This window comes from Spodoptera frugiperda, chromosome 26 (assembly GCF_023101765.2).
Source record: "Spodoptera frugiperda isolate SF20-4 chromosome 26, AGI-APGP_CSIRO_Sfru_2.0, whole genome shotgun sequence".
Classification (NCBI taxonomy): Eukaryota; Metazoa; Arthropoda; class Insecta; order Lepidoptera; family Noctuidae; genus Spodoptera; species Spodoptera frugiperda.
The window spans coordinates 7420534-7447767 of NC_064237.1; the positions used below are offsets into that span (position 1 = coordinate 7420534).

The following is a 27234-nucleotide window of genomic DNA, read 5'->3' on the forward strand; positions in this document are numbered from 1 at the left end:
TTTTAAAAATAAATCGTTTCTATTATTTAATTACAGCGTTATTTAATAAACAACTTGCATAACATAACAATAAAAGCAGCCGCATGTATGTAGTACTAGTACGAACACATTAATACGTCCACAGAGCTGGAAGATTCAGCCCGTTCTCTAATGTAATTCCCTTTCTCGTTTCACACGCCCATGCTCATAATAAAACTGAATGCACTATGAATATTACTTATTATGATTGTGTTTTATGATTATGGAAATATGGTGCCATGCATTTTGGCGTTAACTTTATGTTGTTAATTTTATAAGTTCGTATATGGAGCATGGTTGGATGAACTGGCAATTTCGTTGACAGTAAAATTAATTAGCTATATGACACCTATTATGATCTACAATGATGTTCCATTTCATAAAAAAATAAATACTTTTCTAGAAGTAATTTATTCCACTGCGACCCACGTCTGCTACAGTCGCGTCATTGCTACGCAGCTCGTAGCTGCTACGCATTTATCAGCTACGAAATACGTCATTGGTAGAGCGATCGTCACTGCACCGTTTTGTGCATAAAGTATTGCAAAATATTTGGACAAGGAAACTCTTATATCTCTTATATGAATCCGCCAGATATGAACATACCAGTGAGGTTATACGTATTGTGGCAACCAAGAGCGTCTGACTTTTTATTACATTTCAATGTTTACTTATTTAAATATAAAAAATTTGGTTAAATGAAGCTACTTACCAATCACAAACGTAACTTTTGATTGCTTGATGACTTCCAGAAACTGCTGGCTGTCAATTGACTACTGGCGTCATAACGAGCATCATTAAACGCTTTCCTATGGCCACCAGCTTTTAAGGCGTCGTAAACATTTTAGCGGACCGTCGTACAATAAAACTATGTCAATAATAATATCATGGTATAAATATAAAAGTACATTTCCTTTTATGTGAACTATTTATTCGCAGTTGATCTACAAACGAGTCTGGTTCTATCGGTGTTTGTGCTCGGTCATTATTTGTCTTCGATGTTTACGAGAAATATTTTTTATTTCACTGAATACTTGCGTCGGTATAATAAAAGGGCCTCACTGATTTTTACTCCTCAAATGTTACGGTTATACGCATGTTTGTCGTTTGTCACCGAGCCGCGCTTTCACGGCGTTTTATTCAAAATTGTAAGAAAATCTAAATGAATAAACATATAAAATGGGGCGACTTTCTCCGTGACGAGTCAATATGATGTCTACATATTCTGTTATCTCGCGATTTCCTTTACATTTTTCTTTCACGTAAATATTATGTTCTGTAATATTCGCAATTGTGTGCAATGTCAACGATATCGATATTACGTATCTACTTAAAATAAATATTACCTTTATACACGACCGAATTAAATCACAAAAACAAAATATTAGATAAGTCGATAATTTATATATTTGGTGTTAAGTCATTATGTAAGTGCCAGTAACTCTCTGCGGCTGACATATCGTACAAGCATCAGAACAAGATCACCTTCAACATAATACAGTTACATGCGAGACTGGATAATCAACATAAATCGCATTTAATAATAGGATACCGCATTGCTTTACGGATGCCGCTGCAAAACGGCTCGGATAAAACTAGTGCTTAAGCGCTTAGTTTCAAATAACACCAGGCATTGTTGTTCTTAGTTGCGCCATAAATATTTCTTTATACTTTGTTATAGAGTACGCTTAGTTTTAAAATACTTTACCTTGCTACACGGTTCAGTAGAACTGAACAAGCTTTACGTGCATGAACATAAAACGTGCACAGCTCTATTTATCTACGTTGTAAAATTAAATTGATGCCTACTTAGTGGTCGGAAGCGAACGGCTGACCAGTGAAACACGGCACATAGTGGTCATTATTGTAATTTTACTGCTCGTAACGTTAATTTATAATAGACACGATACTAATCGCGCGGAGTTGAAACGACGAGAACTCGACAACTCAATGAAGAAACAGATCTACATAATGTACTTATCGGTACAAACGACCAATTTACTTCAACACAAAACAATGCTCGGACTTCTTACTTAACATTGTTTTCTGCGGGAAACTTTTAACTCTGGAGCATAATCAAATAAAACAACTCCTTGTAGTATTAAGACTAAAAGCATTGGCTTATTTTATGAAGAAAATTGTGAACATAACTGTACGTACTTACATAAGTAGCTACGTGTATATGAAATGTTTTGGCCGGCCTTACAAAGATTGCGCGAACAAATTGGTTCCGCTCGATAATTCACCAAACTCAGATTGACAACCGCCGTAATGTGCTCAAGTTTCCTGTTATGTTCAGTTGCCTTCATAAAACTTTTAGATAAGCTTCATAAATAACAGTTTTAAAGTGTAAGTACAACGGTGTTATTTGGCAAGACTGTGACAATATCGTATCGCCGTCATAAAGTGGTGTAATCCATGATTGATGATTGTTCTCAGCCATAAGTTCAAGGCAGTAACTTTGTTGGCTGTCAAGAAAGGCAACTGTTGCGGACTTGACGAACGAAAAACTTTTAGAGGCCTTTGACGTATTATATCGATCGATACTAATAATATATTTTTTATGGAATTTTAATACAATCCGTCGCAAAAAGGGCTTTGTTTTGCAGATATTAATTAAGGCAAGTTTCCAAAGAGCCGCGGTCTCACATAAAATATTTATCTTGTGACAGTTTAATGAATGTTGGCAAGAAAACCAGTTTCAAGTTTTTACTATGCTCGCCATTATAGCGTCACTGCGTTTTTTTGTAGACGTCTAACTACGATTTATAGTTATTCTAGTAAAATTATATCTTTATAAAGAACACAACGAAATATTACAAAAAAAATGAAGAGATATCCTTCATTTTCACTCCATTATTGTTCTATTTCACTGCGTATATTTATATTTGTACACACGTGTGTATAGGAACAGATAACCGACTTGTTTGTTTAATACCATTTGTGCTTGCAATGCGGATGCCCGCTTGTCAAACTGGATTTACTTTTTCAACAAAAGCTTTTCAAAAACGTGTGTAATTCAATGCTATTAACGGATTTTTTACCGATTAAATACTGACATACAGAGCATTAAATACAGACGTGTTTCCACAATTTAATATTTTTTTTGAAGGTGACAATAATTTACTTATACATAATACATGTTTATGTTTTTGTATCGTAATCGTTTCATTCATCATTCATAATCATGAAATCTTGTACCCCCTAATGTTTTGTCCAGACTAAATTATTTGAGTCCTCACTAAGTTCATTATCTTTTACACCATATTATCATTCATACTGTACTGCGCCTCAACAAAATAAAATAAATCAGTGTCACTGTCTATAAAATATGAAAACATAAAGAACAAAGAGAGTCCAAGAATTCAGCTCTGTTATTTTCAACATTCATTAACTCTGCGTTTGTCAATAAAATTGAAATTTTTATATAAAAAATATATGTGTGTGTAAATATTAGCAAAATAAATATGTGTATGTTTACGGTTTAAGTGTGACGTTGTGTGCACAGGGTGTTGTGTGTGCGCTCCGCAAGGGAGTGTGCAGGGCGGCGTACAAGGAGGCGCGCAAGTGCCGCCCGGAGTGCCGCACTCCACCGCGCCTCCGGCAGGAGTCGGCGGCGTCCGAAGGTACGATTCCAATCAGTTATCACATTTTTATTTCCCTTTTTTTAATCTTAAAATATGCACAGGTTACATATTACACAGATTTGTTTAATTTCCCACACCAAACACACACACACAGTCTCTCTTTTATTCCAAAGTGAACGTTTTCCATTTGATTATAATTTATAACTAATTTTTTTCAATAAAAGCCTTCTCATATTTCTCACAAACACGTTCTAACTTATGGTACGCGATTTCGTTTCCTCAAAGATGTGCGCCAATATTAATATTACAGATACGCTTGCTGAATACATATAATGTAATCAGTACAAACGTATGAGTAATACTGCCATTAGCAACACATCATTCAATTCCAAGTTATAAATGAAGAACCTACGTATGTGTGTATACAGGAAGTCTACCATCTGTATAGTATGTAACCTGAATACTAAGTCCTATACTAAAACTCAATATAAATTAAACAACTAAACTAAACATAAATCTAAGGGTGATTCTAGTGTAATATGTTAGCAGGCGCTACGAACTCACGACACGACGTAGTTCGTCAATTCGACGCCTCTGCCGTTGAGCTATTATCATTTAACCCAACTTTCATATCCCAAGTAGGTTTATGGCATAGTTATACCTGGAAAAGCAATTACGACCTTCATTTGTCATGGAGGAGGCCGGTACAAAGTTCAGTATAATTGAAATCAGTTTGGGTAACGAGTTGCTGTAAAATAGGTACCTATTATATAAGTATGTATATATAAGTCTTCCTAATTCACAAAGGCTATTCGTCACACATGTAACAACCTGAGCACATATTTTTAACTGCGAAATTGAAATCAACATTTATATAACGCCATTATATCATAAGGTACTTAGCGTCCAATATTTCAAACGTGGCAGGTTAATATGAATGCAAAATTTGCGATTTATCCGAGGTACTTTCAGAATTCACCATTTTATATTGGTAGAACCACAAACTAATGACGCTGCGGATACTAAAACGAGTCTAACTTTTTATTGACCCATTGTAATACCCTTTCTGCTAATCGATTAGGCAATTTAGTTCGGTAATAAAACACAATTACATAGTGCACGGCCAAGTTGGGGAAACCGCAGACGACAGGCGAGCTGTCGAAGTTCTAGTCTCTCAGATATCTAACGGGATATCACGCTTTTTGTTCGACATAGGGATAGATACTTGCCGTATGTTATTAGTGTGATTAGTATTTCTCGTAGGCGAGTCCATTGCTAAGACGAGAACAATTTCGAATTAGATCCATGATATTGAAAATTATAATAATTCTTAGCCCAACGATAATTTAAACACTAGTACTAATAACCACGAGATCTACAGTTATCTTCACCAGATAAAAAGCTCATAAGTTAACGCACTAGATGACATACATACGCGTATCGAATATCGAAAATATTGTTGCCAACAAAATATCGAGTAGAGATTACTATCAGTCACCTGTGGTTGCTTTAATGTCTTGCTATACACTCTCTTAATATCAATACATATGTATAAACAAAAACTTAATTCAGTATACAGGTAAAAAAATTAAGATTATGTCACAACAAAGACAGTACGGTAGCTGTTATTTTACGAAATAGTATGTTTTAACGAATCCATATCTTTGCTACCATAGGTCAGCTCAACCAAGCAACATTTACTGTTTTTAATTCCTACTTGCATACAAAATAACTTGATTAACTGTACATCGATTTACTACCCACACAGTAATAATTTTGATTCATTCATACAGTGTATCGTTAATAAGTGAGTGGGCAGTTGACGCCTGTGTGAATTGAACACATTAGTTCTCATTTGTCAGCAAACTCAGTAGGTGGGTAATAACTAATAATATTAATTCGCGAACAGTTATGAACCTTTATGTTTGACGTTAGTTTATGTTAATTTGAGGTTGAGTTATACTAGAGGTTTAGGTATACTTGAAACTCCTAAAAATGTGACAATACTGCTACTGAGTGATGGATAGCGGATAGTGATTTCGCTTAGAACTAGTGCCAATCCTAGCTCTGTTCTCTTTCGCTGGAGAAACTTAAAAAGAAAGAAAGACAGCTAACCCATTAATGTAGTGTTGAATATAAAAAAAAATCCGTTACTCAGATTATGAAGCTAAAAGCTCAATTTACGTAATCAATTTGTTTTACAAAGAAACATAAAAAAATACTGCCATAATTTTAACGGCTATACAGAGAGCTCTAAAACTGGCCTGTAAAACATAATTACACTGTTAATCTTCCAGATTAATTCCAAAATAATTATAGCAATCAAAACTGCAATTCCAATGAAACAGAGTAATCCCTCGATGAATTGTGCACAAGATAATCTTAATGAGCGACGGCACATTAACAGCGGCTATACAAAAACGTTATTGTACGAGCTAATTAATTCACGAACTCACTACTTCATACTAAAACTTATGATGCTTAATGAAATTAAATACATCAAGAGCATGCATGAATACTTAACGAACTTAACTTGTCTAGTCTTCGTGCAGCGCGAGACTATTCCGACGTACGCTTTACATTTTAGCGAAGGGAAGGAAATGCATTAAGTATTAATGTTTCATTCAATGACTATATAGACTCATACACTCATAATTTTTAGTTTATTGACTTTTACAAAATGTAGACACTGGCCATGTTAATTGTTTGGAAAACTCCAATTTGAGGAGCTCAAGATAAACGCAAATTACGGCTGTTATTTTTAGAAAACACAAACTCAAATACCCTAAGAAAACAGCTACTTTTTGCTGTTTACAAATTCAATAAATTATTATTATTAGAAAAGTAAAAAGATGAATTGCTAACTTCGTGATGTACAGAATTTCGAAGTCAAATAGCTCAATATTTTACTTGACCCGTGGTCAAACTTAAAGTACGTGCTCACCGTACTGTACTAGACAGGTATGGTAGCGTTTATACTAAAATATTTATCCAGCAGACCAACTAAAGTTAGATAAGTAAGTAGGTAAGCAAGAACTTGAGACCGATGCACCAATAACTTAAAACTAGTGACAGGGTCTGCATTCGATAGCTTAAAGGCTCTCAGGGGATACTATAAAATAAGCCCGCAACATGAATCTACACAACTGATGCCACTACACTAAGCTCTATTTATGAGACCAACTTCTCAAGTAACATAGATATAAGTAAGTATAGATAAGATGTATTCATAGGTAGCAATATTGGAGTTTTTATTAAAACAACTACATTTTTACGAAAATAAGGTTGAGGGTTATATGTACAGCAGGTGCGCCCGAGTATTCTGTTCCCAGTACTTATCTAGAATACGAGTTTGTTTCATAATCCTCTAAACAAAGTAGATAATTTGTAGGGAATTCATCAAACTACTCTTAAATTCGAGTCGGAGAGTCGTATTCAAATCTTTGGATAGACGAGATAGAAGAGCAACCCAACAATAAGGAAATTTCCCCCTTTTGCATATTTTAGACGGTTGAAAATTAAATTAGTTATTTAAAAGAAAAACTTAATAAACGGCGGCAGTGGGACCCACGAGACTGAGGCCCATTCACCCTGTTTATTTATTTATTCATAATTGCATTTAATGTTACTCACAAAATTGTCTTGTGGAACGATTGTGACTGTAAGCCTAGTCTCGTGGAATAATGTTCAATAGACAATTTACAAAGACTTCATATTTTCTCATCGAACCTTAGAGGTTAACCATTTCACCGCGGCATCAGTGGAAGGGTATCTATCATATAAGAACATTGTAGTTTACGATAGGTCCGTAGGTACCTCATAAAAGTGCTTTTATGATTCTATCCCCTTTTTCTCTGTCACTGAGTGTCTTAACATCAACTTTATTGTAAATACCTTGTAATATAAGTAAGTGGAAAGATAAAAATATGTAGATAACAAGGACGCCGAAGCCTTAAGTGGCACTGAGCTAAAGTATGTGCTCGCAGATAGATGATAATCGATGAGGTTGTCGAGACATGATGTGAACGGGTCACGTACGAGGCACACGTTCGTATACCCAACCCCATATGAACCCACTCACTACATTATTGTCGAACCCTTGCTTTGTTTTATGACTCGATAATAATCACTTGTGATATAATTATGATTTTGTTTTATTTAATGTGTTTTGAGACATATACAATTATGTATTTCATATTTTATTATCCGCTACAATACCGGTGCGACGAGATAATGTAAGTCATTTGTTATTTAGAGTGTTTTGAGACATTTTTCTTTATAATAAATTAGGGGCCAAAGGCAGTGATCATTTTTGTAAGCCATCAATTGTGTCCGATGGATGAAGTTCCGCTGCATGACGATAACATTACATGGTTGACATTTTGCACGTTTGACTCACAAGTAGTTTGTAGGGTGATTGAAGCAGGGACCATTGGTCAACTAATCCTTGTGATGAATAGCGACTTATGATTACTATATAAGTAGGTATTCTATCTAGTTTATGATGTAATATTCGATTTTATTAAATTCTAAAACTTAACAACCACGAGAATGTAGTAGAATCCAAACCAACTACTTCCTGTAAAATAAAATTATTCCTGATAATTCCTAATAACAATACTTAACACTGAATCCTAAATGCTGCGAAATTGAATTGTTTTAATCTGTCATCCGAAAGAATGAACAAAATTTTTCCGGCAATTCAGAATCGACTGCATCATCTACCAGTTCCATACCCGTTTCCATGATAATCAGCTTGGACTTTTGGATTTTGATACAAAATTTTATTCGCTTTAGTAACTATAGTTTCATAATACCTATTTATCACGGTAGTTACAACTGCATTCGCATGAACCACTTATTTACACTAGGCATCTGCACGAATCGCAACGTAAATATCCTAAGGACGGAAAATGGTAACAATTCAATTTCGCTTTTTTGCTACAGTCAGTATCAAAGATTTGTACGAGCAGTAAGCTTCAGCATTGAAGGCTTGGCTTTACGCCAATTTTGCGATCAAAGCACCTTCGGCTGCTTTGCTGTCTCATTACGAACAGTGGTGTGACATTTTATTAATGTAGACATACTTAGCATTTTATTTATAAGTAATGTTTTAATCTAGGCATTATAGCTATATGTAGGTAGCATGCCATGTTCGTTGTACATTGCATTAATGAGAGTTTCATGTTTCGCAGGTTCAGTCAATATTCCAGAGGCAGAGGGTACCGCGACTGGCGCACACGGGGCGACCCCACGCTCATCAACTCACTCTGGCGCAGCCGGCAGCCGCTAGGAATACGCAAGCAACTCGGTTAGGATCACAAACCAATACCTTGTGAAGTTTTAATGTTACCCATTATTGTAATTATGAAATAAAATTATTTTTGTTGCTTAGGGAACGCCGAGGTATACATAATACTAGCGCTGCTGATCGGCTTCGTGACCGTTGTGGTGGGGTGCTGGCTCTCCGACAACTGCTGGTCGCCGGAGCCGGAGGACGTGCTGGCCGGCGGGTGACCCGTGGCGGCGGGCGCGTGCACGCACGTGTAGCGCCCGCCGTCCGCGGCCGCGGACAGCCCGTCCGGCGCGGGCTCGCTGTCGCCGGTGCTGCCGCCGCGCGCGCCCCCGCCGGCCCGGGCGCCCGCCTTCCTGCACGCCGCGACGCACCTCTGCCGCGGTGGCTGCCTCGCGCTCCCATGCGACACGAGACAACAGCCTCCCGTTTTTTGACAGGAGTCTTCGCACCACTCCTGCCGGCTGCACGAAAAGACTAATGGGAATCATATTCCTACTATTGCAAACGGTGGAGTGTGCGATCATTAACTCGTGATAAGCTAACTGAACATTTTCTAACGGTCGCTCCTTTTCGTATAAATCGGGTTGTGTAAGTGGAAAGTGTTCGTGACATTGCTACGCAGCTCGTAGCTGCTACGCATTTATCAGCTACGAAATACGTCATTGGTAGAGCGATCGTCACTGCACCGTTTTGTGCATAAAGTATTGCAAAATATTTGGACAAGGAAACTCTTATATCTCTTATATGAATCCGCCAGATATGAACATACCAGTGAGGTTATACGTATTGTGGCAACCAAGAGCGTCTGACTTTTTATTACATTTCAATGTTTACTTATTTAAATATAAAAATTTGGTTAAATGAAGCTACTTACCAATCACAAACGTAACTTTTGATTGCTTGATGACTTCCAGAAACTGCTGGCAGTCAATTGACTACTGGCGTCATAACGAGCATCATTAAACGCTTTCCTATGGCCACCAGCTTTTAAGGCGTCGTAAACATTTTAGCGGACCGTCGTACAATAAAACTATGTCAATAATAATATCATGGTATAAATATAAAAGTACATTTCCTTTTATGTGAACTATTTATTCGCAGTTGATCTACAAACGAGTCTGGTTCTATCGGTGTTTGTGCTCGGTCATTATTTGTCTTCGATGTTTACGAGAAATATTTTTTATTTCACTGAATACTTGCGTCGGTATAATAAAAGGGCCTCACTGATTTTTACTCCTCAAATGTTACGGTTATACGCATGTTTGTCGTTTGTCACCGAGCCGCGCTTTCACGGCGTTTTATTCAAAATTGTAAGAAAATCTAAATGAATAAACATATAAAATGGGGCGACTTTCTCCGTGACGAGTCAATATGATGTCTACATATTCTGTTATCTCGCGATTTCCTTTACATTTTTCTTTCACGTAAATATTATGTTCTGTAATATTCGCAATTGTGTGCAATGTCAACGATATCGATATTACGTATCTACTTAAAATAAATATTACCTTTATACACGACCGAATTAAATCACAAAAACAAAATATTAGATAAGTCGATAATTTATATATTTGGTGTTAAGTCATTATGTAAGTGCCAGTAACTCTCTGCGGCTGACATATCGTACAAGCATCAGAACAAGATCACCTTCAACATAATACAGTTACATGCGAGACTGGATAATCAACATAAATCGCATTTAATAATAGGATACCGCATAGCTTTACGGCGGCCGCTGTAAAACGGCTCGGATAGAACTAGTGCTTAAGCGCTTAGTTTCAAATAACACCAGGCATTGTTGTTCTTAGTTGCGCCATAAATATTTCTTTATACTTTGTTATAGAGTACGCTTAGTTTTAAAATACTTTACCTTGCTACACGGTTCAGTAGAACTGAACAAGCTTTACGTGCATGAACATAAAACGTGCACAGCTCTATTTATCTACGTTGTAAAATTAAATTGATGCCTACTTAGTGGTCGGAAGCGAACGGCTGACCAGTGAAACACGGCACATAGTGGTCATTATTGTAATTTTACTGCTCGTAACGTTAATTTATAATAGACACGATACTAATCGCGCGGAGTTGAAACGACGAGAACTCGACAACTCAATGAAGAAACAGATCTACATAATGTACTTATCGGTACAAACGACCAATTTACTTCAACACAAAACAATGCTCGGACTTCTTACTTAACATTGTTTTCTGCGGGAAACTTTTAACTCTGGAGCATAATCAAATAAAACAACTCCTTGTAGTATTAAGACTAAAAGCATTGGCTTATTTTATGAAGAAAATTGTGAACATAACTGTACGTACTTACATAAGTAGCTACGTGTATATGAAATGTTTTGGCCGGCCTTACAAAGATTGCGCGAACAAATTGGTTCCGCTCGATAATTCACCAAACTCAGATTGACAACCGCCGTAATGTGCTCAAGTTTCCTGTTATGTTCAGTTGCCTTCATAAAACTTTTAGATAAGCTTCATAAATAACAGTTTTAAAGTGTAAGTACAACGGTGTTATTTGGCAAGACTGTGACAATATCGTATCGCCGTCATAAAGTGGTGTAATCCATGATTGATGATTGTTCTCAGCCATAAGTTCAAGGCAGTAACTTTGTTGGCTGTCAAGAAAGGCAACTGTTGCGGACTTGACGAACGAAAAACTTTTAGAGGCCTTTGACGTATTATATCGATCGATACTAATAATATATTTTTTATGGAATTTTAATACAATCCGTCGCAAAAAGGGCTTTGTTTTGCAGATATTAATTAAGGCAAGTTTCCAAAGAGCCGCGGTCTCACATAAAATATTTATCTTGTGACAGTTTAATGAATGTTGGCAAGAAAACCAGTTTCAAGTTTTTACTATGCTCGCCATTATAGCGTCACTGCGTTTTTTTGTAGACGTCTAACTACGATTTATAGTTATTCTAGTAAAATTATATCTTTATAAAGAACACAACGAAATATTACAAAAAAAATGAAGAGATATCCTTCATTTTCACTCCATTATTGTTCTATTTCACTGCGTATATTTATATTTGTACACACGTGTGTATAGGAACAGATAACCGACTTGTTTGTTTAATACCATTTGTGCTTGCAATGCGGATGCCCCGCTTGTCAAACTGGATTTACTTTTTCAACAAAAGCTTTTCAAAAACGTGTGTAATTCAAAGCTATTAACGGATTTTTTACCGATTAAATACTGGTATACAGAGCATTAAATACAGACGTGTTTCCACAATTTTATATTTTAGTGAAGGTGACAATTATTTTACTTATACATAATACATGTTTATGTTTTTGTATCGTAATCGTTTCATTCATCATTCATAATCATGAAATTCTGTACCCCGATGTTTTGTCCAGATTAAATTATTTCAATCCCCACTAAGTTCATTCTCTTTTACACCATATTATCATTCATACTGTACTGCGCCTCAACAAAATAAAATAAATCAGTGTCACTGTCTATAAAATATGAAAACATAAAGAACAAAGAGAGTCCAAGAATTCAGCTCTGTTATTTTCTACATTCATTAACTCTGCATTTGTCAATAAAATTGAAATTTTTATATAAAAAATATATGTGTGAGTAAATATTAGCAAAACAAATATGTGTATGTTTACGGTTTAAGTGTGACGTTGTGTGCACAGGGTGTTGTGTGTGCGCTCCGCAAGGGAGTGTGCAGGGCGGCGTACAAGGAGGCGCGCAAGTGCCGCCCGGAGTGCCGCACTCCACCGCGCCTCCGGCAGGAGTAGGCGGCGTCCGAAGGTACGATTCCAATCAGTTATCACATTTTTATTTCCCTTTTTTTAATCTTAAAATATGCTCAGGTTACATATTACACAGATTTGTTTAATTTCCCACACCAAACACACACACACAGTCTCTCTTTTATTCCAAAGTGAACGTTTTCCATTTGATTATAATTTATAACTATTTTTTTCAATAAAAGCCTTCTCATATTTCTCACAAACACGTTCTAACTTATGGTACGCGATTTCGTTTCCTCAAAGATGTGCGCCAATATTAATATTACAGATACGCTTGCTGAATACATATAATGTAATCAGTACAAACGTATGAGTAATACTGCCATTAGAAACACATCATTCAATTCCAAGTTATAAATGAAGAACCTACATATGTGTGTGTACAGGAAGTCTACCATCTGTATAGTATGTAACCTGAATACTAAGTCCTATACTAAAACTCAATATAAATTAAACAACTAAACTAAACATAAATCTAAGGGTGATTCTAGTGTAATATGTTAGCAGGCGCTACGAACTCACGACGCGACGTAGTTCGTCAATTCGACGCCTCTGCCGTTGAGCTATTATCATTTAACCCAACTTTCATATCCCAAGTAGGTTTATGGCATAGTTATACCTGGAAAAGCAATTACGACCTTCATTTGTCATGGAGGAGGCCGGTACAAAGTTCAGTATAATTGAAATCAGTTTGGGTAACGAGTTGCTGTAAAATAGGTACCTATTATATAAGTATGTATATATAAGTCTTCCTAATTCACAAAGGCTATTCGTCACACATGTAACAACCTGAGCACATATTTTTAACTGCGAAATTGAAATCAACATTTATATAACGCCATTATATCATAAGGTACTTAGCGTCCAATATTTCAAACGTGGCAGGTTAATATGAATGCAAAATTTGCGATTTATCCGAGGTACTTTCAGAATTCACCATTTTATATTGGTAGAACCACAAACTAATGACGCTGCGGATACTAAAACGAGTCTAACTTTTTATTGACCCATTACAATGGGTCAATACCCTTTCTGCTAATCGATTAGGCAATTTAGTTCGGTAATAAAACACAATTACATAGTGCACGGCCAAGTTGGGGAAACCGCAGACGACAGGCGAGCTGTCGAAGTTCTAGTCTCTCAGATATCTAACGGGATATCACGCTTTTTGTTCGACATAGGGATAGATACTTGCCGTATGTTATTAGTGTGATTAGTATTTCTCGTAGCCAATTGCTAATACGGAGAACAATTTCGAATTAGATCCATGATATTGAAAATTATAATAATTCTTAGCCCAACGATAATTTAAACACTAGTACTAATAACCACGAGATCTACAGTTATCTTCACCAGATAAAAAGCTCATAAGTTAACGCACTAGATGACATACATACGCGTATCGAATATCGAAAATATTGTTGCCAACAAAATATCGAGTAGAGATTACTATCAGTCACCTGTGGTTGCTTTAATGTCTTGCTATACACTCTCTTAATATCAATACATATGTATAAACAAAAACTTAATTCAGTATACAGGTAAAAAAATTAAGATTATGTCACAACAAAGACAGTACGGTAGCTCAACCTTTGCTACCATAGGTCAGCTCAACCAAGCAACATTTACTGTTTTTAATTCCTACTTGCATACAAAATAACTTGATTAACTGTACATCGATTTACTACCCACACAGTAATAATTTTGATTCATTCATACAGTGTATCGTTAATAAGTGAGTGGGCAGTTGACGCCTGTGTGAATTGAACACATTAGTTCTCATTTGTCAGCAAACTCAGTAGGTGGGTAATAACTAATAATATTAATTCGCGAACAGTTATGAACCTTTATGTTTGACGTTAGTTTATGTTAATTTGAGGTTGAGTTATACTAGAGGTTTAGGTATACTTGAAACTCCTAAAAATGTGACAATACTGCTACTGAGTGATGGATAGCGGATAGTGATTTCGCTTAGAACTAGTGCCAATCCTAGCTCTGTTCTCTTTCACTGGAGAAACTTAAAAAGAAAGAAAAACAGCTAACCTATTAATGTAGTGTTGAATATAAAAAACAAATCCGTTACTAAGATTATGAAGCTAAAAGCTCAATTTTCGTAATCAATTTGTTTTACAAAGAAACATAAAAAAATACTGCCATAATTTTAACGGCTATACAGAGAGCTCTAAAACTGGCCTGTAAAACATAATTACACTGTTAATCTTCCAGATTAATTCCAAAATAATTATAGCAATCAAAACTGCAATTCCAATGAAACAGAGTAATCCCTCGATGAATTGTGCACAAGATAATCTTAATGAGCGACGGCACATTAACAGCGGCTATACAAAAACGTTATTGTACGAGCTAATTAATTCACGAACTCACTACTTCATACTAAAACTTATGATGCTTAATGAAATTAAATACATCAAGAGCATGCATGAATACTTAACGAACTTAACTTGTCTAGTCTTCGTGCAGCGCGAGACTATTCCGACGTACGCTTTACATTTTAGCGAAGGGAAGGAAATGCATTAAGTATTAATGTTTCATTCAATGACTATATAGACTCATACACTCATAATTTTTAGTTTATTGACTTTTACAAAATGTAGACACTGGCCATGTTAATTGTTTGGAAAACTCCAATTTGAGGAGCTCAAGATAAACGCAAATTACGGCTGTTATTTTTAGAAAACACAAACTCAAATACCCTAAGAAAACAGCTACTTTTTGCTGTTTACAAATTCAATAAATTATTATTATTAGAAATGAAGATGAATTGCTAACTTCGTGATGTACAGAATTTCGAAGTCAAATAGCTCAATATTTTACTTGACCCGTGGTCAAACTTAAAGTACGTGCTCACCGTACTGTACTAGACAGGTATGGTAGCGTTTATACTAAAATATTTATCCAGCAGACCAACTAAAGTTAGATAAGTAAGTAGGTAAGCAAGAACTTGAGACCGATGCACCAATAACTTAAAACTAGTGACAGGGTCTGCATTCGATAGCTTAAAGGCTCTCAGGGGATACTATAAAATAAGCCCGCAACATGAATCTACACAACTGATGCCACTACACTAAGCTCTATTTATGAGACCAACTTCTCAAGTAACATAGATATAAGTAAGTATAGATAAGATGTATTCATAGGTAGCAATATTGGAGTTTTTATTAAAACAACTTTACATTTTTACGAAAATAAGGTTGAGGGTTATATGTACAGCAGGTGCGCTTGAGTATTCTGTTCCCAGTACTTATCTAAAACACGAGTTTGTTTCATAATCCTCTAAACAAAGTAGAAAATTCGTAGGGAATTCATCAAACTATTCTTAAATTCGACCAGAATCGGAGTCGGAGAGTCGTATTCAAATCTTTGGATAGACGAGATAGAAGAGCAACCCAACAATAAGGAAATTTCCCCCTTTTGCATATTTTAGACGGTTGAAAATTAAATTAGTTATTTAAAAGAAAAACTTAATAAACGGCGGCAGTGGGACCCACGAGACTGAGGCCCATTCACCCTGTTTATTTATTTATTCATAATTGCATTTAATGTTACTCACAAAATTGTCTTGTGGAACGATTGTGACTGTAAGCCTAGTCTCGTGGAATAATGTTCAATAGACAATTTACAAAGACTTCATATTTTCTCATCGAACCTTAGAGGTTAACCATTTCACCGCGGCATCAGTGGAAGGGTATCTATCATATAAGAACATTGTAGTTTACGATAGGTCCGTAGGTACCTCATAAAAGTGCTTTTATGATTCTATCCCCTTTTTCTCTGTCACTGAGTGTCTTAACATCAACTTTATTGTAAATACCTTGTAATATAAGTAAGTGGAAAGATAAAAATATGTAGATAACAAGGACGCCGAAGCCTTAAGTGGCACTGAGCTAAAGTATGTGCTCGCAGATAGATGATAATCGATGAGGTTGTCGAGACATGATGTGAACGGGTCACGTACGAGGCACACGTTCGTATACCCAACCCCATATGAACCCACTCACTACATTATTGTCGAACCCTTGCTTTGTTTTATGACTCGATAATAATCACTTGTGATATAATTATGATTTTGTTTTATTTAATGTGTTTTGAGACATATACAATTATGTATTTCATATTTTATTATCCGCTACAATACCGGTGCGACGAGATAATGTAAGTCATTTGTTATTTAGAGTGTTTTGAGACATTTTTCTTTATAATAAATTAGGGGCCAAAGGCAGTGATCATTTTTGTAAGCCATCAATTGTGTCCGATGGATGAAGTTCCGCTGCATGACGATAACATTACATGGTTGACATTTTGCACGTTTGACTCACAAGTAGTTTGTAGGGTGATTGAAGCAGGGACCATTGGTCAACTAATCCTTGTGATGAATAGCGACTTATGATTACTATATAAGTAGGTATTCTATCTAGTTAATGAAGTAATATTCGATTTTATTAAATTCTAAAACTTAAGAACCACGAGAATGTAGTAGAATCCAAACCAACTACTTCCTGTAAAATAAAATTATTCCTGATAATTCCTAATAACAATACTTAACACTGAATCCTAAATGCTGCGAAATTGAATTGTTTTAATCTGTCATCCGAAAGAATGAACAAAATATTTTCCGGCAATTCAGAATCGACTGCATCATCTACCAGTTCCATACCCGTTTCCATGATAATCAGCTTGGACTTTTGGATTTTGATACAAAATTTTATTCGCTTTAGTAACTATAGTTTCATAATACCTATTTATCACGGTAGTTACAACTGCATTCGCATGAACCACTTATTTACACTAGGCATCTGCACGAATCGCAACGTAAATATCCTAAGGACGGAAAATGGTAACAATTCAATTTCGCTTTTTTGCTACAGTCAGTATCAAAGATTTGTACGAGCAGTAAGCTTCAGCATTGAAGGCTTGGCTTTACGCCAATTTTGCGATCAAAGCACCTTCGGCTGCTTTGCTGTCTCATTACGAACAGTGGTGTGACATTTTATTAATGTAGACATACTTAGCATTTTATTTATAAGTAATGTTTTAATCTAGGCATTATAGCTATATGTAGGTAGCATGCCATGTTCGTTGTACATTGCATTAATGAGAGTTTCATGTTTCGCAGGTTCAGTCAATATTCCAGAGGCAGAGGGTACCGCGACTGGCGCACACGGGGCGATCCCACGCTCATCAACTCACTCTGGCGCAGCCGGCAGCCGCTAGGGATACGCAAGCAACTCGGTTAGGATCACAAACCAATACCTTGTGAAGTTTTAATGTTACCCATTATTGTAATTATGAAATAAAATTATTTTTGTTGCTTAGGGAACGCCGAGGTATACATAATACTAGCGCTGCTGATCGGCTTCGTGACCGTTGTGGTGGGGTGCTGGCTCTCCGACAACTGCTGGTCGCCGGAGCCGGAGGACGTGCTGGCTGGCGGGTGACCCGTGGCGGCGGGCGCGTGCACGCACGTGTAGCGCCCGCCGTCCGCGGCCGCGGACAGCCCGTCCGGCGCGGGCTCGCTGTCGCCGGTGCTGCCGCCGCGCGCGCCCCCGCCGGCCCGGGCGCCCGCCTTCCTGCACGCCGCGACGCACCTCTGCCGCGGTGGCTGCCTCGCGCTCCCATGCGACACGAGACAACAGCCTCCCGTTTTTTGACAGGAGTCTTCGCACCACTCCTGCCGGCTGCACGAAAAGACTAATGGGAATCATATTCCTACTATTGCAAACGGTGGAGTGTGCGATCATTAACTCGTGATAAGCTAACTGAACATTTTCTAACGGTCGCTCCTTTTCGTATAAATCGGGTTGTGTAAGTGGAAAGTGTTCGTGACTACTCGTGTAAATGGTGATACTGTGCAGGTAAAACTTTTGAGGAACTCTAAGAGCTTTGATTTCAATTTTTATGTATTAACACGATAGTTACAATGTAAAGACATTATAGGGTAATTTCGAAGATGGTACTAGTCGATGTACTTTGTATCGGTAGCCGAGCGCTCGGGATTAGTACTAGGAGGTTCATTGTGTATTACTGAATCTTATCGTAGGCTACGCTTCTAGCGGTCGCTCTGATTTCAACTCATCTGACGTAACCTTACCTGACGGTGGTACAGCTACGTTTTCCATCTGTACCACCCTCCTATTGTTTCTAAAAGTATGTGCCTTGAAACGCTTTCCTCGACTTGACTCGTAGTTTAGAGCGTGTTTTGAACCATTTAGAAGAAATTTCTTCTCTCTGTCTGTACGGACAAGTAATCCCATAAGTGCAATACACATCATGACCGTGCCTTTACCGTTCTATAGACTTTGAGAGGGACGTAATTAACAATAGGTTTTAAAAATACGCTTTCCTCGTTTGAGGATCAACCTACCAACGATTACTTTTGTATTTTTGTAAAATATCCAGCTTGTTTTATTGTTTTGTGGTAATTAAGACGCAGTTAATAGTGTAGAGGAAAGTGACTTAGGACCAAGAAGTCTTAATAAACGTGCGTCAATTGAATATTAATAATCTATTCGGAATTACCATCGCAATAGGATAAGACACAACATTGAGAGACAACGACATGGGTATTTGACTAAAAGTAGAATTTTGATATTTGTTTCGCAATGTTTGCATTATTGTTGACAATTACCGCAGAAATCGTCGTCGATACCTGACTACGTTCTATGCCTACTTAGTCTTACCCATACCTTTCTCGCGCATAATTCATGTGAAGTAGTCTAGTGTCAAGCGTGTAGATGAATACATTCTAAACAGTAAAATGTACAATACTTTAGTAGATACGAGATAATAAAACACAACGAGTAAGAGAATAATAAAGACATCTAAGAATAGCAAATAAATTCGGTGTATTCTGTAGCGTTGGACGCGGAGAAGCATCACAACAGAACTCATCCAAGACACGACTATTGTGCGAAGACTGCGCTGTAATTCTTTGCACACGCGGACTTACTCCAGTGTGCTCTCAGTTTTGTTTACGAGCGTGGCGCAAACTTTTAAATTACGAAATATTACCCATCTTCATTCGTTTCATCTATTTTTCTGTTGCGTAGTTACCTTTTCTATATAACCTACTATACGTCTTGTACAGCATTTATAATGTAAGGTCGAATCTAGATTAGTAAGCAAATAAACCGGTAGATAAACCTTAGACGCTTTTGTGTATTAAATCACTGCAATCCAGTTACTGTAAATATGTAAGCACTAACGTATGTATACAATAAAAGTAAAAGTCAAATTTAATTAATTATACGAATACCCAGTTTTGAATTAATATATTATGAAATGAAAGTGATACAACTGCTTTTTAAATAGTAATGTTTCCGTCGCTCAGGATACGAGCTATGTATGTGAATGTGAGATTTAAGGGATGTACATTATACGTTCATAATTAGATATATATGTTTCCTCTTAACATAAATTGAGCACAAAATGTACTGTCTAAATGTTGAATTGTGTATGTGTACTTTTCGTTGTAAGCACGGATAAATTATGTAAATACTATTGACAAAGGATGGCATACTCATTAAGAAATACACACTAACTCAGTTTGTAAAGGCTCTGTGATCTCGTATTTCTTTTCCTAGTTGTGTTATTCATATAGCCTGCTAGTCCCATTCATGAATATGTAGTCGAACATACATATGTCAACGTCAACACTAAAGTATCATAAGTAGTTATATACATTTACGTTGAATTCTCGTGGTAGTGATATTTGTAATTCTAAGACACATAATGTGTAAGTTGTGTGTTTAGTATACCCATTAAATTTAAATATTCGTCGTAGAGTTAAGGAACCCGACTGAATAGTCAAAATTTTTAAGCATTATGTAAATTGTAGTTAGGCGGTAGACGGTTATAGATAAACGTTTTACTCGAATAATTGCGAACCGAGGATTAATATACTGAATGAACTTGATTCACTGTTGGCCAGACATGTTTGTATTCACCTCATTCACACTAAGTACCATTATGGCATTCCCGCGCACAATCGGAATAACACGAAGTAACCGCCTGTCAAATTGTAGCGACATTTTACAATAGAATGAATGAAATATTGCAACAAATTCTTTAGAACCGGTCGGGAAAATATTTTCTCGCATCTTCAATATAAGTCATGTCTCAACGTCTACAATTTAAGAGGCAGTTCCTTCAGCATACTTTGTCAAGACAATGTCCGTGTCATTTTGCTAATTAAACATTTTAATGTACAGTCAGTGAAGTTATTTGGTATGTAGATAGGAAAATAAAGATTGATCGAGTACAGAAGTAGCTGTTCACATTCGTCGGTTTTAGTAGCCAACTGATGATTCACTAAAGATTGCTTTAAAAACGTACTACTTAGTATCAAAACAACTACTGCATTTTTCAATCTTTATTTTTTTTCTTTGCAAACCAAATTACTTGGCCGACTGTACCATAGATTTTGTATTGAATGTGAATTATAAGTATTACCAAAAATCATATTATAATTTGCCAAATGTAAGCGTTTTTTTATGAACTTTATATACATTTTTAATAATAAATTATTAATTAATTAATTAATGCATAGAATTTTAATTCCATTACGATCAAAGTAATAGATCAATAATATTTTTGAGGTATATATAATTCATAATGTTTACTGATAAATAATTATTGAACGGGTAATGTTACTCTAATGACCTCTCAATAATATTATCAATAGCAGTCATTTTAATACATATAAACTACTTAAATCGATTAGACTAGTAAGTAACAATAATGGCAATTAAATCCTGTATTGTAAACCGTTTTGTAACAAAGTGTTGTCAAGTCAAAGCAGAGATTTGTACCCGCAGACTGAGGTTGCACAGATAAAGAGAAAGAGTAAGAAAGATTTCCTTTAATAAATTCAGATAATAGCGTCTTAAAAATGTAAAAGTAAAATACAAATATTAAGCAATAAACGCAAATATTAAACAATATTCCGACGAACTCTAACAACTTTAATGTTCCATTCATTTCTCGAAACACTCTGTAGTACATTTTAACGTCCGTCACAATTAACAACATCATGTACACAACCTCAGCCTGCACTAAATGAATATCAATAAATGGAAACTGCAACTCATTTACCAGTTCAAAATGATAGGAACACAGTGTATTTTATAACGACATATGTATGAGTATAATTAAGTACACGACGTTATTACTATATACTTACATCTGGTACATAAGTCACGTTTTATGTGAATATTGTAAATATTCGAGAAATCATGCGATTGTTCGGTCACGTTGAAGGTCTGGTGGGCTTGGCTGATTTAGGAATTGAGAGAACTCATACGCTCAATACTTAGTAATTATTATAATAATTGATGTAGGTATTGTCATTATTTGTCACGAATAAATTAAAATAAATGTAATAACTTAATCATAAAAGTGTTTCATTTCAAGGAGAGTGCCGTGTGAATACAAGCCCGTTTCTTTTGCTTTAAGAAAGTCCGGGATGATAGAAGAAAACGTTCGTAAAAGGGACTTTTAGCACGCAAACAGTTTTCATAGAAAATATAGGGCATGGCGCTTTCCGCGCTGCGAGAGGTGACACAGAAAGGCTTTCTCGCTTGACACCCTATACTACAGCTGGGTATGCACTATGCTCATCTGTGTTATTAAAGACTGCCAGAGGTCCTACATTCATGAGATCGACGCTCTTAAAAATAATATATTGTTTATAAATCTTTTAAATATTGGGCATTTTTAAGTCTTTGCAATATTTTTGGTAGCAGTATAAATACTAATTGACTATTATATTATTATGTGCAGTTCAAAATTATCAGAATTGAAAGCTAAGGAACAAACTAGGATTTGTGTTGTGTTATAAAATATTAAATTCATTTTCATCGTAAAATTCTACGTTGCATAAAAATAGCACCTATCAGTAATTAATAGAACACTCGAGTAGACTCTATACTATACGAAGTTCACTCAATTGATACTTTTTTATTTCAAAATGACCCTTTTCGTTATAAAACAAGTGTCAATTAGGGAAAAAAGGTTAATCATTTCCATCGAAATCTTTTTAATTGATGTTCCATTGTAATTTTCGCACAAGTACCTTCCTACATTTTTTTTTTTCATAATTCCTGATGAGTCACCAAAGCTCAGTTCAAAGAGGGATTGATAAAAGACAAGCCGAGAATAAAACAGCCATTTTGTGTTAAAGGGCTGTTACAACTTGATACTTTATAAAATCCTTTGTTCTTTCGTGATTGTCTTAGGACTACGTCTGTGCCTCATTCCAAGTACACAGTCAAAGAAAATCTCACACATCACAAACACCAACTAAAATTAAAGCATCACGTAATTATAAACCATGAATAATTTAATACATATTATTACCTCGACGAGTTAATTAAGTATGAACGTGTAACAATCGCTTTAGTAAACAACATTTTAACGGCGGTGGGCTGGTTCATTGTGCTTTCTGTTTCCTGTGAAGAGTCTCGAGTCGATTGCTCTAAACGAAAGAGTCGTTAACGAATGAGAAAGGCTGTCGTCTAAACGAGCTGTTACACTCTTTCATAGGCCGAAACAATTTCAACGAAAAAAAGTTAACAAATGACCCACGAAACTGACTGGTTCGGCAATCTCAAGTACTACTGAGGTCAAATGCTAAAGTACTAGACAGAATACCTAATTGACTTTTTCTACTACATTTGTCTGTAAAAATCCAAATGGCATTTCTCCCTGGCTGGCGAAGTAAGCACACTAATAAATCCCCTTGTACACTGAACTTTATTAATGTGCGTATTACTCAGTCGCACTAGCGAATTACATTACGCCGACTCCGACGCCAACGTTATGGTGCAACACATTTCCAACAAACTCGTGATAATTGGTAAAAAGTTGTTCGTCTCTAAGCGGACTGCAATACGAGTCTCGAACTAATACGAGCACAGCTGCTGCAAACTGTAACCTAAAATGTAATACAGTCGCCGACGACATCTGAACTACCTCGCCTCGCGTCGCGTCGACTCTCAGAAGAGTTTTCTACATATTATTGTAACATTCGACAAATGAACAATATATAAAAAAATATAATGGAATAATTTCCACCTTGTATACGTACGGTACGGGAAACTGAAATCGTTTCAATTTTATTTACCCGCGTACGACGGAACATAATTTTAATTAAATACGTGGGATACGGAGAGCCTTTATTTAAAATATTTTTCAATTTAATGTTTACATCGTAACATAGCGTACCCACGTCAATGGAACTTTGTTTCATTTATTCATCGTCGACGAAGTGTTTTACATTTCAACGAGTAAGCTTTATTCGTTTTTTAAAGTTGTCGTTGTACACCAGATACACCACCCGACGGAGCGTCGTAGCAATTGACTTAGCGTAGCAATCACGTAGCGTGAACCGTAGCGCGTAGCATTTTACGTAGCTTATTAAGTGTACGGCAATAAGATTTCTACTGCTCTTTTAACTCACTTCCAGAGTGTTGCGAAACACGAAAAAGGGTAATAAATACTTTTCAATCAAATAAAATCGTAACAGAACCGGAATGGCGTAAAACATAAAATGAAAATAACCTTTAAACGGCTTATTTCACCTCAGTAAAATTGGTTTAGTTGATCGATTAAAACCATTATGCTGGTATTCAATAATGTTAATGTTTTCAATATAAAAAAAATATTTGCAACGTCAATTCATTTTTTGCTTTGCCTTTCCTTTCAAAAGTCTATGTACAGAAAAGTTTGTCTACTCTATTCTACCATAGAGAATTTAAAGTTGCGTTTGAAAATGGAGCTGTAAATTACAGATTTACAAAACGGATGAAAACATTACTGCATTCACGCTAACTGAAAAACATAGTAACAACTTAAGTTAGTTCTAAAACTAAACTCAAAATAAATCACAGCAGAAATCCTTTTCTCCTACACATTATACTTACATAAAGGCATGAGCGTTCAGAACGCAGCATGCATCGCATAACTCAACACTATCTCTCTAGTAAACAGTTTAGAATAGAACAATAATGTCAAACAAATAACATAGTTCAAAGGGCTTATTAATACTAGACATTCACATTGATGGCGTGTTGGACGATGGTGCTCGCTTTATAAAGAAAGGTCGTGTATTCTGGTCGCACCGAGGCTATAAACGCGATGGCCCATACACAGGCTATATCCGTCACCCATCACCGAGGGATACCCTCAAACATTAGTCCCTTCATATCACAGCTTATAAATAAACTCACACCGCATAATAAATAGCCTATTTTTTTAGGGTGTCAGTCAATACCATTTAAGTTTTAACTAAAAAATCCATGGTTCACTCACATGCATTATAGGAGACAAGCTCTACTAGTTCTACTATCTCTACGAAATAGGTTGCGCACGCTGCTCATGATGAGGAGTTCCTCTGTAATTTGAAACTAGTAGAGCTTTTCTCCATTAATGTATGTGAATAAACCGTGATTTTTTAGTTTTAGTTAAAGCATTTAAGTTTTCTCGCGACTAATTGTTCGGAGTGATGTCGCTGGGAGCCGCTGGATGCTGGTCGCACCCCACCTTTGGAACTATTTGGAAGCCTTTGAAGGAGGCCTATGTTCAACATTCCAGGCAACGTCTTGTGGCTGATATGATGATGATGATAATGGATTTTGAACTCTCATGACAAATATTGTTCTAACATTTATTGAAGTTTAATGCAAAGTCTGAATAACCATAATATTATTTAAATATAAAATTAGATGTGTGAAATTTAGAATACATAGACAGCAAAAACTATTCGGATGGTAATGAATCCGCGCAACACGGTCCGACAGTCCATTGACTCGTCACAAAAACTATATTATATGTCTCGGGTTAAAACAAGAGGATAAAGGTATCAAGTAGGTATTCAGTGTCTTCGCTGAGGGCTCAGTATCGGATTTTAGAGATTCCATCCCCTACCGTGAGATGTGATAACAAAGGAAATTCTAAGAAAGCTGTCCAATACACACTTAAATTGATTCTCTTAAAAGTCACTTTACGAAACTGAGGTTTTAGATTTCAATTTGTGAGGATTACAGCTCTATTATCCTTAGATTTGTCTGCTGTGCAATACTTTAAAAACGATTTCATCACTAGACACTATTATTTAAATTCAATACAAATGCCTAAACAACTTTGAATTCCATTAAAATAAAAATTTACTGATATAGCTAGTATTACTTGCCACTAAGCGACACATAAAGTGAGATATCTCCGAGACGTAAAATAAACAGTAAACATATTTCAGAAAAGTCTGGCGTGGTCTGGCGTTTCCGAACTAAATCCTCCTGGGAGACGCTCAAAGTGCTGCATGCTGGCACAACCTCTTGAAATTCGATATTCTAGACTAAAAATTTATTTGCAGATTGTGCAGAAAATCAACAGGACTTAGGCCTGTCTCGTGTTGTCCTTAGATATATTCTGTAGACATAGACATATACTTTAACATTGTCTTGAACTTGAGTGGCGTTTGTGTACTTAGGTATTTACTGTAAAGCATCTATCTGGCACTAGGCCAGGCGCCCAATTGAAATGAGGCTTACAGAGGTGATAAAAGAATTTATTTCAAAATAAAATTTATGTCGGATTCAATTGGTTAAATTATTATAATATATGCCTGTCGGCCTGTCCTGTATTTCCTTTTGATATACATTTATTTGGAAATACATACATTGTCGGGACTGTTTTATCAAATAATTATGAAAATAGCCTCAACACACCTGTTATTCCTAGCTGAGGTAAACGTAATAATACGTTTTAACAAACCATGACCTGATGTTATAGACCCAAAGACTCACGTTACGAAGTCTGTCAAAATTTCAAAGCTATTTTTGAGAAAATGTTTACAAACAAGAATATAATACTTACAAATCTTTGCTTGTTTATTGCATAAGAGACTTGACGATGAGATAAACAAGATATTCAAGAGAGATTGAGGAGATAAAATTTTTATACGAAAACTTTTACCAACGGGAAAGTTTGGGAGAATTGGGGCTTAATCACATCAAATATACCATACGCTTACTTTATGAACACGGCGAATGATTATACACATTTTACATTGAGACCCTTAAGTACATAGTGAGGAGAGGAATGAAAATAACGATGTCATTCCTTAGCCACATAAAACTGGATCTCTAACGACCAAGTCGTTTATAAAAATTAAACGATGAATATAATTTGTGCTTTAATACAAGTATTATGTAAACGTATTTGCTTCTGGAGATTTATAATATTCTCTTCATTTCTTTCGTACAGATTTAAAAGCTGTGGGTTGTAGGTTTTACTTTATTTTAATGACTTTAGTATTTATGTAGGTGGATCCGATTACTGGTCTTTATTGGTCTGTTGACTTGAAGTTATCTGTGATAGGAGAATATTGTTTCATATAAATATTGGAATACTTTCGTATCCACTAGTCAATAAGTAATAGGTAGCAGTGGGTTCGTTTCCTGAATCGGAATAAGTGAGCGAGTATTTTGAAATACATATCAGTGATACAGAATCTGTATTTCCGTTTGG

At 36.0% G+C, this 27234-nt stretch overlaps 1 protein-coding gene across 9 annotated transcripts in view; it reads left to right on the forward strand.

Moving 5' to 3' along the window:
• The window catches only part of LOC118264529 (uncharacterized), a 38109-nt gene extending 16011 nt beyond the window's left edge, over positions 1-22098 (forward strand). For 2 of the 9 annotated variants that reach the window (XM_050705024.1, XM_035577059.2), the window contains exons 3-5: positions 3527-3644; positions 17825-17940; positions 18025-22098. In XM_050705024.1, the coding sequence (XP_050560981.1) occupies positions 3527-3644; positions 17825-17940; positions 18025-18146 (356 nt within the window). In that variant the 3' untranslated portion in view covers positions 18147-22098. Of the gene's footprint in view, positions 1-3526; positions 3645-8800; positions 8917-9000; positions 9506-12570; positions 12689-17824; positions 17941-18024 lie in introns of those variants that run through there. The other 7 variants (XM_050705023.1, XM_050705022.1, XM_050705027.1 and 4 more) reach the window with 7 other exon arrangements.
• Positions 22099-27234: the final 5136 nt, after the last annotated feature.